The following is a 26,468-nucleotide window of genomic DNA, read 5'->3' on the forward strand; positions in this document are numbered from 1 at the left end:
TTGCACCTCCGTGCTGCCTCGAGACACAGTCAGAGACAGCAGGCCGTGCCCAGAGCTGTACTGGCTGCAGGGCACTGTGGGGCAGTGGGCAGCACCTCTGGCCCACTGCCCTGGAGCCTCACTGGCCACCTCGGGCCTGCACCCATCAGACTCACTCTACCTTGAGGACGGAGGCCCTGGGGCGCCCAGCAGGTTCCAGGCTGCCTTCTCCATTTTGATCTCAGGGTTTGCTTAGCCAAAAGTAAGAGTCTATGAGGACAAAGGGAAGACCCACCCACCTGCAGGGACCCTCCTGGGCTTTGAGGGGCCTCCAGAAATAGCAGATAAAATGAAAATAGTATCCTCGACTTCTGGAATGAACTGTGCTGCAGGAAAGGAAGAAAAAGGATTATGATACATTGACCTTCAAGCTCTGTTTGGGTACTTTTGTTAAAATTAGCTAGTTCCCCCTGGGGAACACATCAAATGCTCCTTCTGGCAGCTGTCCAGGGAAAGCTCAAGCTGCCGTGACTGACTCTCAACAGGGTCCCCACCGCTCACTGATCAACAGCGGAGAAGCGAGGCCTTGTCCCCCAGGCATGTGGATCACCCTGATTTCTGCAGGGTCCCTGCAGCATCGGAATGGGAGGCAAGTGCCTACCAGCGGAGGAAGGAGGGAAGTCAGCAGGGTCCTGGAAAAAGGAGGCCGAGTGGGAGCCCCACGCAGGAGCTGTGCCAGATGCCACACTCACAGGGACAAGGCCAGAACCTGGCTGGCTCAGCACCCTCACCGCTCTGGGGACTGGCCCCTCCAAAACACTATACTTCTCTCTTTCCCCACCATCCCGCCACCACCCAAACCACGGGGCCTTTCCCTCTGTGTGCATTCATTCACCTGCCCCCGTCCCTCTCCTGGTCTGAAGAATTTGACTTTAAGGAACAGAAAGGGACATAATGGTGTTAACAAAAACTCACAGAATCAAAATGTTCTACCCTTAAAAATAGACCCTCTTAAATATTGCATATAACAACTTTTAATGCCACAGATTTTTCTAAGCTTCTAAGAAATGGCATAAATTCAACAAAGTCAAATAAATCCATTCCAGTTCTTAAAGAAATTGTGTCAGCAGCTCCTGAGGGTGAACAGCTCACCTGAGAATCTGACTGGAGGTGACCCCTCCCCTCACTCGAGGGGTGAGGGCAGCCCCCGAGGGCCTTGGGAATGTCCCTAGTCCCACGAAAAAAGCACAAAGTTAATGCATCCTTAAGCCTGTGGGTGCTCCAGATGTCTGGCCATGCCCGACACACAATTTGCACTACCATCACATCCCTGGTTTCCAAACCAGGTGTCACCTGGGTTCAGATGTCAGGCCATGTGGCAGAAAGTCCCAGGTTCTAGTTCTGTCTCCAAGGGTAAGAAGTCACTGAACCTATGAAGGTTCTTATAAAGTGTCCAGGACTTCAAACAACATATTTTCCTACCTGGTCCAATAATTTTAAAGTTCAAGTTAACTTTAAAATATACCAACTTTTGGTTAGTGTTGATTTAACCATGACAGAGGTAAAGACAGTGTCCATGTAGCCTACAGAGAGGAGGCTGGTATCAGAGGGCTCTAAGCTGAGCAAGACTTTAACACTTCACCTATTTGTTACCTTCGTTTCAAAGGAAACTCTATCACCTCGACAACCCACCAACAGCCCTTCCGGTCTTCCCAGGGTCTGGCGATGCTTGACCCCCAAATGAGCCCCTCACCCCACACTCGGCCTGGCCTTGTGACCCCAGGCCCCTTTGTGAGAATGCTGCCACCTGCTTGGTGTCATCACAGTCCCTTCACCAGGTCAAGGAGATTCCAGTGCTCTGTGGTGATCCATTTGCAGATGATCCACATGCTGGCTACCCCAGGGACCCTGCTTCCATTCTTGGTAAGATTTTAATCTCCTGAACATGTGAACAGCAAATGCCAGATGGGGTGCAGTGGTGTTTCCTCAAGAAAGAAGAAAAATGAAAAAGAGTGTGCATTTTTTTAAAGACTTGTTAGCAAGAAAACACAGGGGTGAGCCTCCCCCACCTCCAAGGGGTAAAGCCACATAGGCCAAACAGATTTCTCTAAAATGAGAATATTCATTTATTTCAGCAAATGATTGTAATCTAATGTTGTTCTGGGGAAAAAAATGCTAATTCTCTGCACAGACACATACCATCTTTAAAAAGACTATTTTGGAATTACACGCAAATGACGAATGCCTGAAGTTGTCAAAGTATTTTCAGTGTCTGCACTCATCATGGGAGATGACAGTCAGCAGAAACGTGTTCTGCATCTCCCCAGGTAAGGCCCCTGGCTCGCCACACTTGCTCTCACCTTCGAAATACTGCTCTTCATTTGACATTTCCACAGTTGGCTGCTCTTTAGGAGAACTGTTTACCTTCCCAATAGCTACTCCACAGAATTCACAAAGAGATTCTAGCTGCCTGTTGCTTGGTTTGCTGGATTCTCACAGTGCACCTTGTATCTAGGTGACCCCTTATTTATTAGAGTAACAACAGTATAATATGGTCTACTGTTCAGATCATACCTCCATCTGGCTTCCTGTTATGGTCCAAAACTGCTGACGTTGGTAAGAGTGGACACCAGAATAAAACTCTCATGACCACCATCCTTCCATACCTGTGTGGATCTCCCTCCTGTGTGTACCTGTGTGCACTCAGATTATCACTTGCGTGTGTTAAGAACACTCTGTAGCTCAAGTGCCAAGCTGAGACAGGAAGCCCTGGGAACAAGAACGAGGGCCCTGCCCTCTGGGAGGCCGCGGTGTCCTGGGACGCAAAGACATGGGCCAAATATTCCCGCGAGGTGTCAGGCCCAGGGCAAGCTGCTACATGGGTCCAGGAGCATGTCTGCAGTCTGGGAGGTTCGGAGAGCACTTCCCTAGTGCCAGCATCTTCCAGGAGGGTTGGCCAGCATGGAAGCAGAGCCTTCCAGCAGATGGAAGTTCGCATGTGAAGCCTCGGAATGAGGGATGGGCAGAGGCTCCCGTCAGTGTGGCTGGAGTGAAGAGCCCAAGGACAGTAGGCAGATGAGCATAAGACGAGCAGAGCAACAGTCAGGAGCCAGACAACACAAAGCCAACAGGCGAAGTTAAGGAGTTTGCACTTTATGCTAAGGCAGTAGAAGCCTCTGGCTGTTTCTGGCAGGGTTGACTTGCTCAAATTGGTGCTTTGGAAGCCTCTGGTAGCAACGCAGAGCACTGCAGTGCTGTTCACCAGGGACCACTGTTGTCATCCCCTTATGGGCTTTGTGGAGCCAGTCACTGGAGTGCCTGGCCAGCGAGGCAGAGCCAGGATCTGAACCAAAGCCCCTGAATGAACCACTCTGCGCCCCAGCCCATTTGATTTGGCTGGTTTGGGTCTGACAAGATTTCTCATCTGAACATGAAGGCAAAGATGTAACACCTCCCTAAAATCCACCATATGTATGTACTACAAGTGTGTCCTGCAATAAACACGTTACACACGTAGTAAATTAACACACTGTAAGTCATGCCCCATGTGTGCATGTGTGCGAAAAGGAAAAGAGGAAAGAATGGTAAGATCAGCTACTCAGGTGCAGCGCACCAGCTTCACACCTGTCACCTGGCAGCCATGTTCTGTCTGTGTCCCACCCACTTGCACCACATGCCATCTTGGGTTCTTGTGAAGCAAATCCAAGATATAACACTGTTTCATCCACAAATATTTCAGAATGTTTCTCTAAAAGGTAAGGACTCTTTTCTGTTTAAGGTAATAAATTTTCACTTCTAAAAAGTTTAACAAGTCTAGTCTAAAGTCACTAAAATACCCAGCCCATGTCTTCATTCCTCCGGTTGGCTCATGGGTTTTTTTCCCTGTGTTTTAACTCAGTCTCCTCCAACTTGCATGCTCCCCAACCCCTTTTATGTTTCCTTGTACCCTGTTTCCTGGATTTGGCTGCACAGATCCTGGCAGTGTCTTAAGCATGTATTCCAGCCCCTGTATTCCTATAAACTGGTAGCCAGATCAAGATCTGATCAGATTCAGGTTCAATTTTCTTTGCAGAAATACTCCATCACTGGTGTTGGCCTATCTATCTAATGTGCCCTGTATCAACAGGGTGGAACAGACACGTAGAAATGTCTGAATGCCAAGGAGCCTGCCTTTGGGACTTTTACACAAGGTCACACTGCCTACCTCTTGGTTACTTCATTTTTTCGAGGCCAACATCTGCACAAAGCTGGAGATGCAGTTGCTGCCATTCTCCACCAAAAGGAGCCAGGGCTCAGTGGGGAAAAGGCTGATTCCAGAGCTAGGACAGAGGACACGATGATGGACCTGGAGGGAAGATGCCGCCCAAAAGCATGGGACTGTCAGGCAGCAGCCATGGAGAAGGCACACTGCCCAAACCTGGGACATTCAAACAGCAGTGGTGACAGACTGGGACTCCCAGGGTAAAACGCAGGAGCCCACAGTGAGGCACTGAGCAGGGACACCATCCTTGCTGTAGGAAGCCCACTGAACAGCAGGGGCGGTGCAGTGCTGACGGTGAGACAGTGAGAACTCTTTGTAGTATACTTGCAACATTTCTGGGAGTCCAAAATTAAGTCCATGTGAAAAGTTAAAGGAAAAAAACTCTAAGGAAGAACCTGTGTGTCTCACCTTCCTCACTGGTCCCACTGAAGCCACAGGGAGTGAGGGCAGGAGCCTGGCCTGGAGGCGGGCGGCACCCTCCTGCCCCACCAGCCTGGGATCGCTGGCCCTTTGGCACAGGCGGGTCCCACACTCAGGGTATGTCCATCTCAGAATTGAGAAACTGAGCACAGAGCAGCACGGCTCCTGCTGACAGGGTCTGCCGTTTCCACCTCACGCTTGAAGTGCCCTGCTGCCCCCCTCCCTGTTCCCAGCTGTGTACTTGGTAAACACAACTGGGCTCTACTTGGAGTAGGTGATCACAACTGGCCTGCAAATCTCATGCTTTTATGTACCTGTTTTTGAGAGGTGTATATAAATTTCCTGCTGCAAATAACATAAACTTTGAAAACTGTCTAATCAATCAGTTCAGAAGGGACTCAGGAAGCCTCCTCCAGCAGAGGGCTGAGAATTCCAAAGCTGTGAGCTTTCAGTCTCTGATTTGTACTGTAGGGATGTTACTTGCTTGACCCTGATGAAAGATTACTGCATTCCTTGATTTTACAAGAAGGCTGGGGAGAGGAAAGTGAGATTATCTTTGAGCATCTAAGGTTCTTTCATGGAATGGGCTCCATGAAAGTCCCTGCACAGTCCATGTTCTTGAAAATAGGTGAGCCATGTATTTATCATCCAAGTTGCCCCTCCTCAGAGCAAGGCACTATTAGTAATAACTCCTGTCTAACAAGTGTAAACTGGCATTGCAGCACCCTGCCGTCCCCCACAGATCCCAACTACTGAGAGGCTGGTAGATCCCGTTTATTCTAGAACACGCTTCTGCACCCTAGAGTAAGCAGAGGTAGATTGGGATGGAGGAGTTTAGAGGCCAGAATCTCTCTCACACTTTGACCCTGATTCTTTCCATGGATAAGATCACTCCACTTGAGTCCTTGCTTTAGTGGCTATTGCAAAATGACAGCCAGGACTGACCACAGGTGTCAGGACAGATGGGGTGCATCTGAGACGCGGGAGCACTGGCGGGGTGTCCCAGGGTGAGTGTGTGCAGTCTGGTCTCTACCTGGTGCCCTCCTGTGGTCTCGACTCTGCCACCATGCCTCTCCATCATTCCCACACGTGAGGTTAGGCATGTGGACTAGTCAACACGTGCGCACCTGCCTCTCCTCCCTGGGAACATGACCGAGTCACTGTCTGTACACTAAGGACCAGTGGATTAATTCATCGTGGCCACTGGGAAAAAGGCAAGACCCCTCCCTCAGTTCCAGAGATGACCTGCTTCCCAGCATGGCTTGCCTCGAAGCCAACACCTTCACCAATCCTTAGGAACCACCCAGTCGCACCAGCACAAGGTCTCTTAAAACCCCAAGTCCTCTTATCAATAAGATGGTGAGTTTCTGACAAATAGTAATTAATGATTAAACGGGGATCTGGAGCCAGACTGTGCGAATTGGGACCAAGACTCCACCATTCACAAACCCTGAGCACACCCCACCACCTCCACAAGCCTGCTTCCTCAGCTGTAAAGTGCCACCCACTCTCAGGGCCCCGCCACCAAGGTCGATGAGGTGACTCGCAGAGTGGCTGACACAGGGCCTGGTGCGTACTGAGCACTCAGCTGAGTGTTTTATCATTACCGTAACCTGTCCCCCCACACCTGGGGTTGAGTTAGAAGGCAACTAACACTTCTGAATTAACCAGGAATAAACCCACAAACAAATGGACGAATAAGTATCATTCTAAGACAAAAAGCCTTTGCCATGGCAATATAAAAGTGCTAATGGGCATGTGATCCCAAAGGAAGCTTTGTTCCAGTACTGAAAAAAAAGGCTCAGAAGGAAGGTGGCCAGCTCTGCGGTTTCTTGGCACCCATCAAACATGACATTGAGTTGTGCACGCCTTGGTGTTCTCAGGGGACCCGAGGGCACTGCCTGGGGAGCCAGCCAGAGATGCCACCTGCTCCCCAAGTTGCCTGACAATGGCCCTGGGGGGTCTCTGAAGGGAGCAGAGAGGAGGAAAGTTGCTGTCAGCCAGTCCAATAAAACCAGGCAAAGGTGTCAAAAATAGAAAACCAGAGGCCATTTCTGTCCTCAAGGGCCTAGAACAGCAAGTGAGCGAGCGCTGGTCTGCAGGTGGAGTGGTGAGTGAGTCCATCTCTGCTCATCATTCATAATATTTATTTTGGAAAAATATTTTAAAAAGGACTTTCTTCATTAACAAAACAGTAAAAAACTCAAATAACATTTGCACAATATTCCATAAATACATTTATATACACAAAAATATAGTCACATAGACCCGAAGTGCCTTTGTACATATTTACCAAAAATTTAAATTATAAAAAAATGAACATCACAAAATACTCAAGCTTTACAGATATCATGAAAAATATTTTTACAAGTCCAAAAAATAACACACATTTTTTTTCCATCTAGAAAAAAAACACATTTTAGTATCAAAAAGGACGATAAAGGCAGTGTTTGTGATTCTAATTCAAGAAAAGACTGGCTCATAAGAATCCAAAATATACACTTCAGGCAGTGCATGCTTCTTATGTAGGAATTAAGTCCATTCATTTAAATATATATTTTCTAAAAAGCAACTGTCCATAGTGCAACGGAAACACGGTCAGAGGCAGCGCCTCGGGCCTCGGGCGTCGGGAAGAGGCCGGCGCCGTCCGGACGGGCTCCTCGGCGGCAGGCGGAGGGGGCCTCCCTGTCCTCTCAGCAGCATACGTTGGGGCATTTATCCTTGGAATTCTGTTTGTTTGAAGAGACGGGGATTTTTCCAGGTCACCTCCATGTCACACCTGGGGGGGCCCGGACAGAACGGTGTCAGCTCGGGGTGGGGCGGCCTCCCGCGGCCTCCGCGCGCCCCCTGGGGAGGCCCGACGCACTGACCTCGGTCGCTATGACGCACTCGTCCTTCCCCTCCGATATGACGTACACCGATTGGTACTTCGTGTCCTTCGAAGGGGAATACACAGGGTCCGGCCTTTTCCCGTCGGACGCGTCTCCGCTGAAAGGAACACGAGAGACCCGTGCCACGCGGGGCCTGGGCGGCGGCCGTCGCCTGGAGGTGGGCGCGCGGCGGCCCCCCGCCCGCCCCTCCCAGCCGGCCTCCCCGCGCCCCCGCCGGCCCACAGCACGCACCCCTGCAGGCCCGGGGCGCCCTTCTCCTCCCGCTTGCCGTGCGGGTCCCCGGCGGGGGCGGCCTCGCCCTTGAGGCCCTGCACCAGGTTGTAGTCCACCGACGGGTAGCGGGCCTTAAGGCCGTGCCTGTCCGCGCCGGGGTCCCCGTGGAGGTCGGCCTTCTGGTTGGTGTTCTTGATCTGCGCGGCCCCGACGACGCTCACGGAGACGCCCTTCTCGTGCTGGCGGTTGGCCAGGTTGTTCATGGTCTCCGTCTCCCTGCGGCCCGTATCGGCGGCCGGCCGGCCCTTCCGCAGCCTCAGCCGCACACAGACTACCATGGCAGCGCAGCCCAGCAGCAGCGTGAGGACCAGCACGGCCCCCGCAGCCACGGCCACCCAGGGGAAGGCCCCGGCCGGGCGCTCCACGTACTGCTCCGTGAGGTCCACCAGCGCAGGGCCCGGGCCCGGCTCGGGCAGCAGGAACTGGCAGTTGGGGCCCCCATAGCCATGGGCGCACTCACACAGGTAACGGCGGTCCCTCTCGTGGCAGGTGGCCCCGTTGTGGCAGGGAGCGTGCTCACACCTGCTGACAGGCGCGCTGCAGTTCCGGCCTGTGTACCCAGGCGGGCAGGTGCAGAAGTGCTCGTTCACACCATCCCGGCAGGTGCCCCCGTTGGCGCAGGGGGAGTGGGCACAGTCATCCACGTTGTCGTCGCAGTGCCGCCCGGAGAAGCCAGCCTGACAGCGGCACAGGTAAGTATCGCCGAGGTCCACGCACTGTGCACCTGGAACACAGGACGGGAGCCGGTGCTCGCCTCAGCAAGGCTCAGAAGCACCTGCTGAGCAGCCGCTGCTGTGGCAAATCACTACCCCCAAATGGAAGCCCTTCGGAGGAGCCTGTAAGTTTCGGACAAAGAGGCTGCTCCTGAGCTTGGCAGGAACTGGGCACCGTGCTTGCCTGATCACTGCATTTGCCTTCCAGAAGACCCAACAAAGGACAGTTTACAGACGAGCGACTGAGGCGTAGGGGAGATGTGCTTGCCCCCAGTTACACGTGGTGAGAAGAGCAGGGACTGGAAGCAGAGAGAGAGGAGGAGAGGAAGGAGGCCCGGAGGCCGGGAGGCTGGGAGAGAGGGACCCTGCCCTTCCAGCACCAGGTCTGGTACACCTCCAGTGATTGGCCTTCCTAAAAACAAGGCCTCCAACACCTCTTGGCTCAGGGAACAGAAGCAAGAGAGCCACTTGGCCCCAGAGCGCTGCCACACCCTCTGCACACCTGTACGGGAGTGAGGCTGGCACGGCTCTTCTTCGCAAAGTGCTCCCTGCATATCATGGGCAATGGGAAGCTACCCAAGCTCCCAGCATGGTCCAGACTGTCGGGGCCGGCTTCCTACCCAGTGAGTCTGCACAGGGCATCGCTACAACAGCAGGCACCCGTCAGCAGACCACGCCTCCTCACACAGACACACCAGACGGCCATGTTTGGGTGACAGGAGAGCCAGGCTTCCCTCCAGAGTGTCTGGGTTGCCATTTGAGTGTGATCTGAGCTGTGGCGTGGTCCCTGGCACCTGAGGTCTGTGTGGCCTCACACAGATCATTTCCCCCCCTCTCTGCCTCAGGCTTTCCCTGTAGGATGTGAGAATGAACATTCCTGCCTGCTTTTCTTGCTCCCAGGGCATTTCAAGACAAGACTCGAGGATAAGACTTCTATAGTTTCTGACTGTTCAGATAGAGAGGCTCCATAAACTCGAGGTAGCTTACAAAGCAATGTACTTGGCTAGGGTGCCTTCCAATTTGTTCTTATCAGTGCTGATGATGCCCCAGGGCAGGGGATGGCCTCTCACCATTAGAACAGGGTGAAGAGCTGCAGGAGTCCAACCTCTTCTCACAGTTAAAGCCGGAGAAGCCCAGAGGGCAGCGGCAGGTGTACCCCCCCTCAGGGTTGTCTGAGCACCGTCCTCCGTTGAAGCACGGGCCGTCTGCACATGCCATGGCGCTCAGCTCACAGATTCTGCCGTAGAAGCCAGGGGGGCAGGTGCACGAGTAGCTGTTCTCAAGGTCCTAGGTAATGATGAGGAAGGCAAAAAGGCTCCAAAGTTGCCTCAAGAGACCATGGGTGTGTGTCCCCATGAGCTGGGGCTCCCCTTGCTCAGCAGGCAGGCCCACATGGCTAGACTCACCGTGCAGCTCCCCCCGTTCCTGCAGGGGCTTGTGCCACACTCATCAACCTCTGTCTCGCAGTTGGCCCCTGTGTACCCAGGCCGACATGAGCAGGTGTAGCTTCCCTGGCCCGTGTTGGTGCAGGTGGCCCCATTCTTGCAAGGCTTATGGTGTGTGCAGTAGTTCAGGTCTGTGAGGGGCAGACACAGGGGAGGGACAAGAGGGAAGCCCAGGATGAAATTTAGGAAGGCTGTGTCTCCTGCATGACAAGGTCAGAGAAGCTCAGGCTGCCTGGAAGGGTCAGGAGGCTTACCCTGGTTGCAGAAAAGGCCCCCCCAGCCTTCCTGGCAGTTGCACTGCCAGGGTTGCTGGCAGGTGCCATGCAGACAGCCTGGGTACCGAATGCACTGGTCACAGTACCGGCCCTGCCAGCCTACTCTGCACCTTGGGAGAGAGCAGGTCAGAGTCAGGCAGATGCTGGTGGGACTGGTTTTCAGCACATGGTTCCCACCCTCGAGGAACTGCTCCCAGAAGCACCGAACTGCCACCTCAGGAGCTTGAAACACACAGATGGCTGGGTCCCACCTCAGAAGATCTGACTTCTCGATGTAAGGACCAGACCGTATTTCTAGGGACTCCTGAGGCTGATCTGATGTGCTGCAAAGTTTGAGAACCACTGAACTAAACCCTCTCATCTTCTGTGCCTATTATTTTTAAACTACTATGTAGAAGTTCCCATAACCACTGAGGAACTTAGCTGAATGACAAGTCATGACCCTAGGCATTTCCATGTATTTATTTTCTAAGTAGGAACACCAGAATTAGCCCTCCCACCAGCTAATCTTACCTGAAGTTTTCAAATGATCATCTAGAGATGCTTTACAAATACACTATGAGTAAAAGGATAAGAAACACTTCTCAAAGTAATATTTGCAAACTTACTTGCATTCCCCTGGCTTGTCACAAAACCCATGCTGCTCATCACATCCTGGCAAGCAGATTGCTGCATGCAAAGAAAAGACACAGGGTCAACCCCATCCCAAACAGAGGCAGCTGCCATGACAGGGCTGGGACAAGACTTGCCTAGTTTAGTTGGAGAACCGGACTGAACTAATCTCCTATCTGTAGTGTCTGACCAGTCTTGCCTAGTAACTGTGGACTTTACTCAGCCCGGGGCATGAGCATTCTTCTTAACACAGTGGCTCAAGGACAAAAGAGTACGGAAGCCCCCACCCCCACCCCATCCCCTTTTCTTCTAAGCGAGGGTCAGAAGTCCTTCCCCCTCCTCCCCCACTTCCCAATTCTATGCAGAAAGCTCCACCTCTTAATACCCAGAAAGTGTGTGCGCAGATAAGGGTGGACAGCTGGTGTGCAGAGCACCAGGGCTGGACAGCTGCTCCATTGTCTGTTCTCTCCCAGCAGCTGCCTCGCTGCAACAATACCGGCCTCCCCCTCACCCCCATGCCCCCACCCGCGCACCCCTAGCATGGACACACACACGCACACACGCACGCACGCACGTGCACGCCCTTTCCGCCAATGGGAGCCGGCATGTGTCCCTGCTGCCTAACCCTGGAGCGATCTAATCGATGGCACGCGCAAGCGGGGGCGGGGACGCTCCAGTGTTTGAATAAGAAGAAAAAAGTTTAAGTTTATGGCCACCCCACAGCGAAGAAGAAGAAAGCAAGGATGGAGGCAGCAGGCAGCCGGGGGTCTCAGAGGGGGTGGGGAGGCTGGAACTGGAGTTTCAGCTGGCTTCCTGGCCTGGTTATGCAACTCATTAAGAAGTCGCTCCACAAGTTTTTTAAGACAACAGAGCCAGCTCAGGCCAAGGGGGAGCTCAAAAGAGCCCTTTGGAGTGGTTAAGAAACAGCTGAGTGACTGTGAGGCTGTGTGGGAAGACTGACCCTCACCCCCAGCCACAAATCAAAACAGAAGCTGCAACTCCCTGGCAAGAGGTTCTGGGTCCACAAGAGAAGTTTTGCAGGTGGGCTCTGCTGCTAGGCCAGAGAAAGGAACATAGATGAGCTTTCTGGGGAGCCCCAGGACCCACCCAACCCCCTGACTGTAGGGAAATCCCATACTTGGATGTGCAGAATGGCAGTAAGACTTAGCAAGCTGGAGAGAGGCCCCCTGGGGTCCATCTGAAACAGGCCCAGGGGCCAGCTAGGTCCTCCCAAGCCCCTGCTCTGTGCCCTGGTTTCCTGCATCATGCCCAGGCACCTGCCCACCTGGAGAATAGGGAATAATGGGGAAGGCAGGTCCCGGTCACTTCTGTACAGGCATTTCTTTCTCAGGCAAGATGCTGTGCAAGCATCCACACAGGCAGATGGTCACAGTGCCCATGATTTGGCAGGTGGGCCCCTCTGCATGCAGGCCTTGCAAACCCAGGCCTCAAAAACACCTTCCCGTGTCCACAGACCCAATGAGTGAAACATCACAGGCAGTGTGTGAGTGCATCACACTGAATATTACAAATATCTCACTGTGCAGAGGCCAAGCACATCAACCACATCTAGAGAGAAAATGAAGTGCTTTCCAAGGGGATGCCGTCACAGCAAAGAGCATGTTTTAGAGCCCACCCTGCACACACTCCCCTCACTGCTCCTTCCTTCCTCCCCTCCCTCCCTCAGGCTTACTTCCTGACCCCTGGCCTCCGCTCCAAAATCCTCCCTGATTAAGAAAGGCAGTTTCCCATAGCAGAAGCTAAAACTTCTCCATTGACCCCAGCCTGCCATTGGCTAGCCCTGAGGTCTTCCTCCCCAGCTCCCTGGCCTCAGTGTCCGCAGTAGCACATCTCTCGGTGCTAAGCTCTCAGGATTCAGTAGCTCAGCATCCTACCCATTCCCTGGAAGAGCAATGGGAGGCGGCATTCGCAGGGACTCACGTTGGGCGCAGTACTGGCCTTCCCAGCCGGGGTTGCAGACTTTCCCCCCGGTGTCCCCACAAGTGAAGTGGCCAAAGGCGTCATCTCGTGGCCTGCAGAACACAGAGCAGCCCTCCCCGTAGTAGTGCTCATCACACACGAATCGGTAGGAGTACTTGAGGTCTGTACGCCCACTGCTGTGCAGGTCCTGGGACCACTCCTCGCCCACCGTCAGGTGCCTCTGTGTGGCCAGGCGACTGATGAGTCTTTCTGGGTTCTCTGTGGGAAGAGGATGCTCCCGTGGATTCCAAACAGACCCAGGAGCTGGGGTGGGGGGAAGGGGAAGTGTATGTGCAAAGCCAGAAGGCCAGAGAGCCTCTACCCTGAGCTCTTGGAGTGGCAGGCAGGATGGAGGATGCAGGAGTGTCCTGGGGCGCTGAGGAGCAGTTTCCGCCTCGAAGGCCTTCAGTTTGTCTTACCTGTGGCGAGGTCATCAGGAGAATCTGTGTGCAGAGCTTCGATGATCAGAGAGAAGGTGCCCTGGAGAAGGGGAGGAGGCATTAGCACTGACCCGGGGATGTTTGAAAGCGCCGAGCATCCGGGACAAGCAAGCCAGCAGGGGCTGGCAGGGCGGGCCTGCATGCAGCGTGTCCTGGGCAGGGCCCCTGGACATCTCTTGCATGTTTTCACTTTCCTTAAGGAAATGGAAGAACTTTATAAAGAGTGGTTTCCTGGCATGTTTTTTCAGCCTGTTAGTACAGGATATGTTTAAAAAAAAAAAAAAAGGACTGCGTGGGAACAGGCGGGGCCAGAGGGGTCGTCACCAGGTCCATCTCCGGAATGGAACGACACAGAGGGGCTGCAGTTCACACCGTGAGGGTAACCACACAACCAGCAGGGGAGCTAGAACTTTCCCACGTGAAGAGGGTCATTGGGTACAAAAGACCGACACCGAGGTGTCCTGGGCCCTCCGCCACCCTTCCTCACCCCACGCCGGCTGTCAGCCCTTGCCGCCTGCCTGGTCATTCGCCCCAGGCCTGGCCCCTCTAGGCCTGGCCCCTCTGGCCGTGCCGCCCCGGAACACCACCGCGCGCACCACCTAGCTCTGGCCAACAGACACCCCGCCCGCACCCCCTGCCCAGGCCAACCCCGGTGTCCCCAACTCCCGCCTAGACCGACCCCGGGGCGTACCTCCCCGCTTTGCGCAGGCCGACACCCACACCTACACGCAGGCCGACCCCGCGCACCCCCGCCCAGCGCTTTGCTGCGCGCCCACAGGTGTGGCGCTCACCGGCCAGGTGAAGCCGAAAGGGAAGCGGATTGGGTTGCTGAAGGAGGGGTCGGCGCCCGCGCCCTCGGGCAGGCTGAAGGAGTCGACGCCCAACACGGGCGTGACGGCGCTGCCGTAGGTGCAGGGCGGCTCGGGGGACACGCTGGCCTGGTAGTGCTTGAGACACACGCGGAAGAAGGTCCTGCAGGCGCACGGCGGCCCCGCGCCCCCGCGGCAGCAGCTGCGGTTCCCCAGCAGCCCCTTCCTGTTGACGAACTCCTGCAGCTTCAGCTCGAAGACCCCGGAGCTCCAGACCTGCGGGAAGGGCCCGGCGTGAGGACGCAGGCCTGCGGGGAGGCGCGCGGGGTCCTGCGCTCCTACTCGGCGCGCCGGCTTCGTCTTCTGGTTGACAGTTCGCGCCGCTCATTCTGCTCCCCGCCCCCTCTGTTCCGCGCCCGGCCCCCGCCCCGGCCCCCTACCTGGCAGCACAGAGCTCCGGGCTGCCCCGCTGACACCCTACCCGACAGTCGGGACCAGGGCCCCGCTGACGACTTACCTGACACAACAGGGCCGAGACCACGGCGAGGGCTAGGGCGCACCGCCGGCCCATGGCGCCCCGCCTGACGCACTCCCCTCCTGCTCCTTCGCCTGGTTCTCTCCTCAAAACCGCCGGGGAGGCCGGGGTCGGGGCGGCGAACGTGCCCCAGGAGCGGGCGCTGACCGGCCGCCGCTCTGCCCCAGGCCGGCTGATCCACGCCCGCCCGGAGTCCGTCCCTGGTCCTTCCGAGGCTGCGGTTCTGCGGACCCGCCTTCGCGGGGCTGACTGCCGCTCTGGCTGAACGCGCGGAGAAAGGCTCGCGCGGAAACGCCGCTACCGGAGCGGCAACTTTCGGTTTTCCTCGTCTTTCTTCCAATCCACGAGTAGGTAAGGGTCGTCTGCTTCCTGGTTTTGTCTTAAGCTTCTTCGCAGGAAGAAAAAAAAAAAGAGGGAGAGAGAAAGCGTCCAGATATTCAGCTTAATTCCCACAGAGCTGCAGAGGCTTCCTCCGAGTCCGATTAGAAAGCCGCGGTCTGGAAATCCACCGCGAGGCGATAATCCGCGGGCCCGGCGGAGCGTGCGCGGCGAGGGTGCGCGGCGCGCCCTGCGGACCGGGCCCGGTGTCACTCGGCGGCGGCAGTCGCTCCGGGAGCGCTCTGGACCCGTGTCCCCTGCGCCGCCGCCCGGGGCCGCGTCTCTGCGCGGAACCCCGCCAAGGCCATCCAAGTAAACGCGCGCGGGATCCGCGGGCCCGGGCCGCGGGAAGCGGCGCTGCGCCACGGCTGCGCGTCCCTCCGGCGTTCGCCTGGCGGCCCTGTCCGCGAGTGCGCGCCGAGGATCTGGCTCTCGCAGAGGCCTGCCGCCCTTATATGCCGCCGGCCGCCCGCATGGCTAATGAGATGCAAATGAGCAGCCCCCCAATCTGGCGAAAGCTGTCACAAAGGAGCCACTTTTCCAAGCCCTCCTCTCAATGGATCGCCAAATGGTCAGTGAGCTGTAAAATGTGCAACCCTCCTCCCCGCCGCCGCCCCTCCCCGCCCCGGCCCTCCTCTGCCCCCGCCTCCAGCCCCCCGCCTCCTCCCTCGCCTCACAAAATGCACTCATTTACATTCCTGCAAAATGTTCGCCGCGAGAATCCCCTCTGCTCCGGATCCGGTGCTCCGCGAGCGGGTGCTCCGGGAGCGGACACCGCGCCCCTGGCTCCGGGGTCCCTCTCGCCACCGGGGCGCAGAGACCCGAGGACACGCGGGGCGGCGCTCGTCTCCACCCGCCGAGGGCAGCCTGCCAGTGCGGGACGCGGCCTGGGAGCCTCCCGGCTGGCCGCCGCGTCCGGGGGCCAGGGCAGGGGCCGAGCCCGAGGCCCAGTTCCCGGAGACCGCCTGTTCTCCGGGGCAGCCTCTTCTCAGGGAGGAGTCTCGGGGGGCGGGGGCCGGGGGCAAGATCGGAAAGGGGCGGGCGCCAGCCGGGGCACGGGGGTTGAGAGCGCAGCGGCAGTTTCGGGAAGTTTGGGAGGTCTGACACCGATCACCCCCGGGCGGAGGACGGCGGCTGTGCGCCTGGGGACGCCGAACCCGCACTCGCGCAGGGCCGGGGCGAGCACAGTGCCTCCGGGGACCCCGGTGTGCCAGCGCCGCGCCCCCCGGGGGGCGGGGTCCGGGTGTCGCGTCCCCGCAGCGGGGAGATCCTGACGCCTTAAAGTAGGCTCCCCAGGCCCGAACACACACCCTTCCTGCGCGACTCTCAGCCACCGCCACCTTTCAGGGGTCTCCGGCCCCTCTCTCCTGGGTATTACCCCCTCGAACTCCCTCCGCTTGGTAAAAAGTGAGTTTGGTGTGTGTCGTTCGCGTGGCTGTCATTAAGGCAGTCTGTTATTGTGCAAGGCTGAATCAGTGGCTCTTTGTGCGCTCAGCTGTATGGTAATGTAGACCGCACCTGCTCCGCTCACAATGTGGAGAGAAAGAGCTCCCCTCCGCGCGCGCCGCGGCCTCTGCAACAATGTCCGGCACATGTTCTAAAGACCCTCCAGCCCGCCCCCCCCACCCGCAACCTTTACACAACCATCACCTTATTAGGTTTTTACACGTCCATCAGCCACTGGAACTTTTGTTTTCTGAATTGTTATCATGCTTTGGACGCAATGCAGAATGAAGGTGGGGTGTAGACGACTCCTCTGGCTTCTAGCTTTCTGCTGGGCGCCCTTCGGGGTCTCTTTCCCAGCCCCATGTGCTCCTCCTTCGACCTTCCCCAGCCCCTGTGGCAGCCTCCTCAGGATGAAAAGGTGTGAGTGCTGGAGTCAAGGTCCCTTTATGGCACAGCCTCAGTGGTCTTGCTATAGGTGTGTTACAGCCACCTTATTGGTGGGAATGTGCCTGGCAAAATGTGACTCACTGCAGCAGATGTGGAGATCACCAAGTATCATATAATGCACAGAACGAGGGAAGAGTCCCAAATACCAAGTAAAACCACTGTACACAATGATCTAAATATCACTTGAAGTCATCCATGGCTACTCTTGGGACTGTTAAGCAACCACAACCTTGATTCTATGGACCCCAAATACCTATAAAGTTTCAGGATGGACAGATATGTACACTTTAGGTTTTTTACTGCCTTTTCATATAGAAGCAAAGAATTGACTGTAATGTTAACTAAGAAAGTAAGGTCCATGTAATATTTAAGGCTGAGGTGAGGAACGCAGGCTTGGCTCCACCAGAACCCCTGCTGTTTGGTTCAGAACAAATGGAAGTTTTAAAAAAATGCTGTCCCCCCACTACAATGTCACAATAGTGGCAATCCCAGCATGGCCACTTTTTTTGGACTCATCACCACTGGGCTAGGCCAGTGCAAATCCTAATTTAATCTTGCCACCTAGTGTCAGCATCCTTTCTTCACTACATTCATGCTTCCTCCACACTGATTTCTGAGAACTCTGTTACCTACCGCTGGTTGTGTGTGTGTGTGTGTGTGTGTGTGTGTGTGTGTGTGTGTGTGTGTGTGTGTGTGTGTGTGTGTAAGAGGATCCAGCAGCAGAGATGCAAAAGAAGAAAAGAGTGTGAACTCTAAATCTTCTGTATCTCCAAGATGAGTAGATTTCAGTAAGAAATGAATTATCAGGAACCTTTTAATTAAAAAATGGCAGTGGGAAACTATTTGAATGCCTGTTTAGAAAACTGGAAATAAAAAGTTCCATGCACAAATGCTTAAACCTGAAGGAAGAAGAGGCTTGCCCCACATCTTTAACAACCACCCCCACACACACACAGTATCGAGTATTTGTTAAATTGACATGGCACAGATTTCTCGATTAGAGTGGCAAAGCGGAACTGAAAGGCATCGTAAAATCCATCAGAATCCTGCCCAAAGCGTTCATTCTTTTCCAACTTAATTTATGCCACGAGACTCTGTATTGGGGAAGTCATGCAGAAAGCACTCCTCTCCTCCTTCTCTCCTCTCCTCCTTCTCCTCCTTCTTCCTGCCCCCACCCTGAGCTGGTTCCTCTCCCCTCTCCCTTTCAAAGCTGAGCTAAGGGGAGACTGTTTAACTTCAGTGTTTCTATAGGGGCCTGTTGTAGTTTAACTCCTGCACACCAGTAGCTGAGATGAACAAAGGAGAGACTCGAGGTCCAACTATTCATCCTTTCTTTGCACTTTAATTTTCATTGATTGGGAAGACAAGGGGAGCCCTTAGGGATTCGGGCTGAGGGGGGATGACACGCCTTTAGACGCCATCAGCCCCCTAGCCAGCCATCTGCTCTGAACCAAATGGCGTTTTTCACTCCCTAACTGCATGTCTCTATACTCCAGAAACTGAGCACTCTGAACCACCTAAACACAAGCTGGAACTGGAGCTAGAGTGTGTTAAATAGACTTGCCTCCGTGTTGGCCCTGGCAGCCAAATTCCCACCTCCCTACACACCATAAATCCTCATCTTGCTCATTAGGAAAATGGAGGAAACTTTCTTTTAAATACTTTTTGATGTCTCAGCAAATTTACTGTACAAAGTGAGGCTCATTAGGACTTAGAAGGCACTCAATCCATCAGACACAGGAGTGAAGAGAAGGATTTGCCACCTGAGGTGGTGTTTTATATTGACTGGGCATGCACATCCCATAGCCTCAATAAACCCAGGGGCGAGGGTAAGCTCAGTTTGTGCGATCAGAACCAAGGCCACAGCAACTACATCTGAGTTCTCTATTTGCTGGAGACCCTGATTATTTTACCTACCATTTTATTAGGAAATTAAAAAGCTTACAGCCATCTTTTTGTCAAATTAAATATGCCCATCCTCAGAAGTGAGTATGAACCCAGTCCTGTTTCAATAATCCCCCTTTACCCAAAGGAAGGTTTTATTCTCAAGGTGTGTGTAGGGGTTGTGGGTGAACGGGTGAGGGTCTGGGCCCAGGGCAATAAACAATGCCCAGAATAGGCTTCTGACTCTAAGCCAGCCACAGGTTCAATTTTCTGTGTAAACAAGTCTGGAGGCTTGAGTGGATTTGTGTTTTCTTAGTCCAAGTGAATACTGTATCCCCAACAGAGAGATTCTCTTATTTCTGTGAAGAATTGGGGTCCTTGTTCAGAACAAAATAAAAAACTTCCAGGCAGCGAATGTGGTGTTGATCAAACATGCTAGCCTACTTGAAAAAGGAGGCAGAGGAAAAGAGGAAGGGACCTAAATGTTGACTAATTAGTATTAGTATCACATCTCTCCCCAACTTTCCATCAGTTACAGTTTTGGAGTCTTGAAGCTGTTAAAATAACAGAGGCATCCTCTCCTTGGTGGAGCATAGGACGCCCTCAAGGATGGCCACGGTGAAACCTCTGTGCCAGGCGGCGGTTATTCAGGACATTTCCTTACTTCACACTTCTTGAGGCTCCTGAGGACTGAATCCCAGAGACACATGGACATTTACAAGACACACACTGACCCTGATGGATGTACAGCTATGTCTACACGGAGCTAAGTTACGGCTGCATCTCTCTGGCTGAAGACGTGATCTCACCTAAGCCGTCCATTCATCCACAGCTGGAAAAGGAGGCAGGCAGGCCCAGCTTCTGCTGAGACACTGGGGGGCTCCCCTCGTGCTGGAAGAGGGACTCTGCACAGCACACCCCAGGAGCGACAGGCAGGTGGGACAGCGACCCCCGCCTGACAGGTCCGCGTGGTCGCGGGGGTACGGAGCGAGACGAGGCGGGAAGGCAGCATCCCAGGAAGAGGCCGCCCGCCCGGACGGCTCCCCGCACACCCCTCCTCTGCGCGTAGGTCGCGCTACGGACCGGTTGAGGCGGGCCCCGTGCTCAGGGACACGGCTGGTCCCGCAGCCTTTCCTTCTCCGACGGGCCGGTCGTCCGAGGCTGGGAGAGGAAGCCCTGTCCGAGCCCAGGCCGCCTGGTCCCGTCCTGCGGTCGGGGGGCCTCCTCCCCCGTGCGGGTCGGCGCGGCCCCGGTAGCGGGTTGCGGAGGCATGTGCTGGTTTGCATGAGAAAGCGCAGGTCGCGTGCTCAGCTGGCGCCCGGCGCAGGGGACCGCGCGCTCTCCGCGCGCCGCGTCCCCGGCCGGTCTCGCGCCCCCGGCGCACCCCGCCTTCTCCCCTTACCCACTCGGGTTGCGCGCCTCCTCCCGGCGCCGCGTCCCGGGCCCGCGGCCTTTCTCGTTCCCCCGCCCCACACCTCCTCCCAGTCGGGCGGGTCATCTGCTCCGCGGTCCCGCGCGCCATCTCCATGACAAAGGCGTGTTTACCTGGCCCGGCCCCGGGCGCCTTTGTCTTGCGCCCGGTGACTGCGCAGCTGCTCCCGCAGCGTCCCGGGGCTCCTCGGCACTTTGCGGCCGTGAGCCAGGACCAGTGCGAGCGATGGATGCCGGCCGCTGTGACCCCGGGGCTGCTCTGGACCGAGGGCGAGGGCGTTCCAGAGGGCTTCCTGGAGGCGGCGGCGGTGCCAGGCAGGGGACTCGCTCAGGGGCGTCGTGAGGGGTCGGGAGGGCCAGATCGGTGGGGAGGGGCGGCGCGAGGGGGACGCTGGACCTCTCCGTGGATTCAGGTCAGCTCGAGACGGCCCGGGAGGGGTTCCAGGGATGGGGCCTGGCGGCGGCGACCCAAAGAACCCCGGACCCAGAAGCTGCGAAGCACGACCAGGTGGGCGTGGCAGGCTGCCCTGGTCACCTGCCTTGCGTGCGCCCCCGACTCCGCACGCCAGGGCCCCGCGGACTTGGGGGAGGAGCAGAGGCCTCGCTCCGGGACGCGCCACCCGGGAGATCTGGGCACCTGTCGCCAGGCTGGCGGCCCGTCAATCAGCGTCTTGAGGGAGCGGGCGCTCGGCCCGGCGCCCCGAGACGGAGCCCAGTCACCGGGAACGTGGCCTGAGGCCTCCCCACGAGCGTCCCGCTGGACCCGGCCGCCAGGCCGTTCGCGAGGAGTTGGGCGACGCCGCGCTCCCCCCGCGAGCATCTGCCCGGGAGGAACAGATGTGGGCACCTGCGGTGACAGGCTGCATATGCTCCGTCCTATTCACAGGCATTCAGACGTGGCTACAATGAGCAGCCTTTGTGCGCGCAGTCACTAAATATATTAATCTGCACTCCCCAGAGCACCGGGCCGTTTAATTTTTCACTAGCAATAACATCTGATCTAATCCTTAAATCGGCTCCCAAAAGCCTGCCCTCACGCCCTCCTTTTTTTCTCCACTTCTCCCCACCCCCTCTCCCGAAAAACGTGTGAAGCTATTCAACCTTCCACCTGTTGCCTGCTGAAATGGGCGTGGGTTCTTGAGACATCTGATGTTGGCTCTGGTGGGGGGGTGAACAGGGTGACTGTGTTGGGGACGCTGTTGGGCCACATGGGCATGACTAGGGCATGTTTATCAGAAAGAAAATAAACACAAAGTGCAGAGTGTGGCTCCCCAAATGTTGTGCAAACAAAGAACAATAATTATTAAACAGCTCACAAAGCAACCTAGCATACCCATCCTTCTGTGGAAGTGCCTTGAAAAATGTACATAACTTTTCCATTTATCTTTTTGTTTATTAAACTCTAGTGGTTATTATAAACACCGGTCAATAGGCCACACAGCCAAAAGGTAACATAAATCTCAGATGTAAGACTCAGATTTTTTAAGCAATTTTGTTGCAAGACTTTTATCTTAGCATCCCTTATTCTGTTTTGATTTGTTTTCGGCCACAGTGATCCTTTAGTGCCATTGTGGGTGTCACAATGCAGACGGACATCAGGCTGTGAATGAAGACAGAGGCAGTTTAAACAAATCAAGCTCTTTCTTTCCTTTCCGTCCATTGTAATATCAATGGGCCTTCTGCATTCGGCTGCTAGGAGACCGGCTTTGCAAAGCCCTCCTCCACTAAATGGGTTGGAGAGAAAGAGATCCCAATAAACAGCCTAAGTATTGGAGAAAAAAAGAGGGGAAAAATTTAGGCAAATGTTTTTTATCCTTCAAATGAACATATTTCTTAATCTCAAAATGTAAGACACATTTTCTAGCACAGCATTCCTTGTTTTTTAACAATTCCCTTTCATGTATTTTAAATTCCTACTCCCTCCCTCCACAACCTCCTGGAAAACAGGGTGGGGACAGTACTGGCTCACAATCAAGAATGGTTTTCCAAATGCTATTTTCTCTTTGGAAAATGGGAACGAGGGCTACCGGTGGTTGTTTTTCAGTCATCATCACTAATAAAGTTGTAAAGTGCTTTCAAAATGTAGGTATCAGGCTGTTGCTAGTGGGTAAGTAGGGGTAAGACTGGTAAGTCTGGATTTTTTCGCAACAATTACAAACTATGATTTGTTTTAGTGGTAGTTGGAACTGGTCCTATTAACATTAGTAGGTTAACTGAGGCAAGAAATATAGCTGTTTTCAGGTTAGGGACCCAGGGTAGGTGTGTCAGGAGAGACCCGCCACTAGCACTTAGATTTCTCAGTGTGCAGAACCAAGTCACGGGCCACCACTGAACCAGCTACACTCAAGGCAAATGGGAAAACCGTGGCCGGCTCGTGGCGATCACAGCTCGCGGATGGAGCTAGACCCACCTGTCCAAGAGCACACTGCAGGGAGAAGCTCACTTCATGTTTCCATTCACTCATCCGTCCGTCCACTCATGGGTCCTAGGGGCTGAAGTCCAGAGTGAAATTAGATCTGCTCTCTGCCACTCCATAAATCACACAGTGAGTAGAGAAGTCTTCCCTGCTTTTATTTTCAGAAAGAGTTTGTATAAGATTAGTATGTCTTCCTTAAATATTGGAATTCACCAATGAGGCCGCCGGGGTCTGGAGTTCTCTTTGTCTTTTTTTTTTTTTACTTACAAATTCAATTTAATAAATAAATATAGGTTACTCAGATTTTCTATTTCTTTTTTGGTCAAGTTTGGCAACTTGCACAGTTCAAAGAATTTCTTCATTCATCCAAAATTGCCTGATCTCCTTTTAACCCTTCAGTGTAAGTGAACTCTATGATACCTTCTTTCACCATTGGAATGGGTAGCCTGTGTCTTCTTTTCATCATCATCAATATAGCTACAGGTTCATTAGTTTCATTGATCTTATCAAAGAACCAGCCTTTTGTTTCGCTGATTTTTTTTTTCTAATCTAGGCAGAAAATTGGGGCCGTCCTTAGGCTCAGCTTATTGTCTCCCTTTTTCAAAGATCTCTATCCTTTACTTCCTGTTGTCTACTGCCTGAAAGTAGTAATTTCATGTATTTTGTCTAGTTTGCTAGCTGTTCAGGTAGAAGGACAAGTTCTACTGGAATTATTCCTTCATGGGTGGGTACTGAAACAGGATACTTTTGGCTGCAAGTAACAGAAAACCCAAATCCAATACTCTTAACTGTAAGGAGAAGATACCATCTCATAGAATTAGGAGGTAGAATGGTCTTAGTGTTTAGTTAATTTCTGGCTTAACCACATCGCCATGGCACAGGGTGCTCTCCATCTTTCTGCTCCACCAACCTTGGCTTTGGAAGCTTGTCAGCTTTTAACCCTGGTTAGATCCCTTTCATGACTGATGCCTGCAGGGGCCCAGAAGCCACCAACAGACATAACGATGACCAGGAGAGCAAGAGGGACATTTTCTTTCTAAGTAACATGTTTTATTAGCAATAAAACAGTGCAGTAATATTTAGTGTGAATCGACCAAGTCAGTATGTTTTTATGGTTGTGGAACTTTCTTTACCCTCAGGTTTTAGTTGAAATATTACTCAAATAAAATCTAGGTCCCATGTGGTTGTTGCAAAGAAATTCAGTTCAGCAAATAAAATTAAAACTAACTCCAAATGAGTATTGAGCATTGTTTAAAGGGTCAATTTGTTATCATAAGAAGCCTGACCCAACCCACCCCCATTCCGCCAGTCCCATTCATTTTGTTCTGTATGCCTCTGCTTCCCTCCTCTTTCTTTCTCAAAGTTGAGAGGAAGCTGTTCTCATTGACACTATCCACTCCTCAATATTCTACTCTTCCTACTGTCAACCTGCTGTTTTTCTTCCTTCCCTATGTTTCTCTTTTATTTAAATCCTCTATCGCCTTCTTTGAGATTCTCCCCCAGAATGAGTCTAAAGGGCACAGCAGAGCCCAGGAAGGTGTCTGTGTATGGTGGGAAGCAGGAGGTGGGATAGGATGGGGATAATCACACGTAATGGTATTTCTATGTACACCTTTCTTTTAGTCTTCCAGGAAAGAGATCTGGGAATAATCATCAGCTTTTCCTTTCCTTCACTATACTGTTACTATTGTCATAAAAAAGTTGAAAACAACCTTAGAATTTAGATTTCAGTTTGAGTAACAATTGTGGCACTTACTTCTGCTTGTACTAGTTACTTTTTTAACCACTTTTTAAAATTTAAAATTCTTTACTTTTATCAAAGTAATATACTTATATAATTTAAATAAAAATAGTATTTCTAGATTTTTAACAAAAAAGAGCAATTATCCACACCACACATCCTCACTCCCAATTCCTTCTTCTAATTTAAGTCTTAGCTGCTTCTTTTGAAATTTAGTCTTATATTTCTTGAGAGTTTCTAATGCTATGTCTTTCTTTTTTCAGTTGTGTGTACTGTCTATGGGCTTCCTAATTCTAGCAGATGAAGATTTAACTTTTCTACCTTATTTCCTAGAGAAACACATATAAAATCTATTCTTGTGTTTCAAAAATAGCTATAAGCATTCTTTTTTATTAAATAACCATTCAGAATTTACCTTATTAAAAGTGTGTAATCATTATTCATAGCTGAGGTATATGCTATGTTTTCTTTTTTGTATGATTTTAGTCTTTACTAAATTATTCAATTTAGTAATTCAACAATTGCTTATTTTATTTGCTTATTGACTTTTTTAGCTACCCATTACTTATTGTCACTGAACTTCAAAGATCTCCTTTTAAAATATTCAGCTACATCAGGTATTCCACAGGACTCATTTTTTCCTGGAGATCGGTCTCTGGGAGGCCTCCTGCTCCAATTTAGATGGTTGCTAGCTTCTGCCCTGGGACTTTACTCCTCCCTCTTCACCTGGATTCCCTGCTATCAAGGTCCTAAATATTCCTCTTTCTTGACTTACTAGTTTTGGAGAGGAACATCTGAGTTAAAGTGTTTGGTAAATAATATTTTTAAGCTGCATATCTGAATATACCTTTATGCCCACACTTACAATATTTCAGTTGAGAGTAAAATTCTGTTAGAATTATTTTCTTCACAATTTTGAAGATAAATGCTCCATTGAATTTCAGCTTTCTGGGACTCTAGTGAGAATTTCCATGCCATTTTGATTTCCAATCCCTTAAATGTAACCTTTTTATTTTTCCTTATGAAAACTTTTTGATATCTTTTTTTTTATTCTTGGCGTCCTGAAATTTTGTGATGATGTACCTTCATGAGGATCCTTTTCCGCAAGTTGTGCTGAGCATTTGGTGGACTCTTGCAATATGAGAATGTGTTCTAGATCTGGGAAGGTTTCTTGAATTATTTCTTGAGTAATTTCTTCTTCTTCATTTTCTCTGTTCTCTTTCTTATGATTCCCTTTTTTTTCAGAAGTCAAACTTCTTCATCTCCTAATTTTCTTTTATCTTTTTCTCCATCTTTTTCCTATTTTCTGAAAGATATCAAATTTCTGTTATCAATTTTTAAATTTATTGCTTTAACTTTCAAGAGCTCTTATTTTCTAAATGTTCTTTTATATACCTTTCTCTTTTTCATTCATGTATGTAATATCTTCAGAGCCTACAGATAATTAAGTTTTTAATGACATTTTTCCTTCCTAGTTTTTTTTTTCTGTCTTCCTCAAGTGTCTGTTGATCTTGGTCATCTGTGTATACTCAGGGAGAAGCAGACATGCTTGTAGGCAGTCCTATGGGATACATGAGGAATGTTGAGTGGTAGAACTCTCTAGGGCAAAGGGTTTCAGCCAATCTGCCTCCCCGAGCCTCCACAATCTAGCCCCATGTCTGCACTGTCAGTGTGGGGCTTTTGCTCCTCAAGCCTGATGTCCCTGGCAGCTCCCTCTCAACACCTGAATTTCTACTTCCATCTCCTTCCTGGGTCTGCTCCTTCTGCATGGAAATGCTTCCCCTCCTAATCCTGTCTCAGATCCTGTTTCCTTCCAGGCTAAGTTTACGCATGATACCCTTGCCACCTTCTTCATGTTACAAACCTTGCTCTATGCTTCATGTGTTTCCTAGTGTTTAATGTATGTTAGTTTGTCTCCCCATCCACAATGTGTGCTCCTTAAGACTAGAGACTGTCACATACTTCTTGGTGTAACCCTATGGTATACAATGAGTAATAGATGCTGAGCACTGTTTGTTGATTTTACTTGAAAAAAATATCAACAGCATATGAAAGCCTTGTATATCAAATGGAGAGATTTGTTCCCAAATTG

The 26,468-nt window shown here is 52.3% G+C and overlaps 1 protein-coding gene across 3 annotated transcripts; it reads right to left on the reverse strand.

Moving 5' to 3' along the window:
* Positions 1 to 6,790: 6,790 nt before the first annotated feature.
* On the reverse strand, positions 6,791 to 15,571 carry DLL1 (delta like canonical Notch ligand 1). Of its 3 annotated transcripts, none has more exons than XM_037020908.2 (11): positions 14,616 to 15,571; positions 14,081 to 14,374; positions 13,269 to 13,329; positions 12,811 to 13,068; positions 10,866 to 10,926; positions 10,237 to 10,367; positions 9,944 to 10,113; positions 9,608 to 9,824; positions 7,783 to 8,548; positions 7,531 to 7,648; positions 6,791 to 7,389 (listed from the first exon to the last, which is right to left on the reverse strand). In XM_037020908.2, the coding sequence occupies exons 1-11, from the start codon at positions 14,667 to 14,669 to the stop codon at positions 7,354 to 7,356; spliced, it is 2,166 nt and encodes a 721-aa protein (XP_036876803.1). In that variant the 5' UTR covers positions 14,670 to 15,571; the 3' UTR covers positions 6,791 to 7,353. The 3 variants fall into 3 exon arrangements, with proteins under 3 accessions (XP_036876803.1, XP_036876801.1, XP_036876802.1); XM_037020906.2 differs by having other exon boundaries at positions 12,811 to 13,113; XM_037020907.2 differs by having other exon boundaries at positions 6,791 to 7,439; positions 12,811 to 13,113.
* Between the last annotated feature and the right edge of the window lie 10,897 nt (positions 15,572 to 26,468).

The sequence above is a fragment of the Manis javanica genome, chromosome 13 (assembly GCF_040802235.1).
Source record: "Manis javanica isolate MJ-LG chromosome 13, MJ_LKY, whole genome shotgun sequence".
Lineage (NCBI taxonomy): Eukaryota > Metazoa > Chordata > Mammalia > Pholidota > Manidae > Manis > Manis javanica.

Coding starts and splice junctions, on each gene's coding strand:
- DLL1 (XM_037020906.2), bottom strand. CDS start 14,669: ATGGGCCGGCGGTGCGCCCTAGCCCTCGCCGTGGTCTCGGCCCTGTTG. Junction 8,549..9,607: donor CTCTTCACCCTGTTCTAATG/GTGAGAGGCCAT, acceptor CCTGTGTTCCAG/GTGCACAGTGCGTGGACCTC. Junction 7,390..7,530: donor AGTGCGTCATAGCGACCGAG/GTCAGTGCGTCG, acceptor TCAAACAAACAG/AATTCCAAGGATAAATGCCC.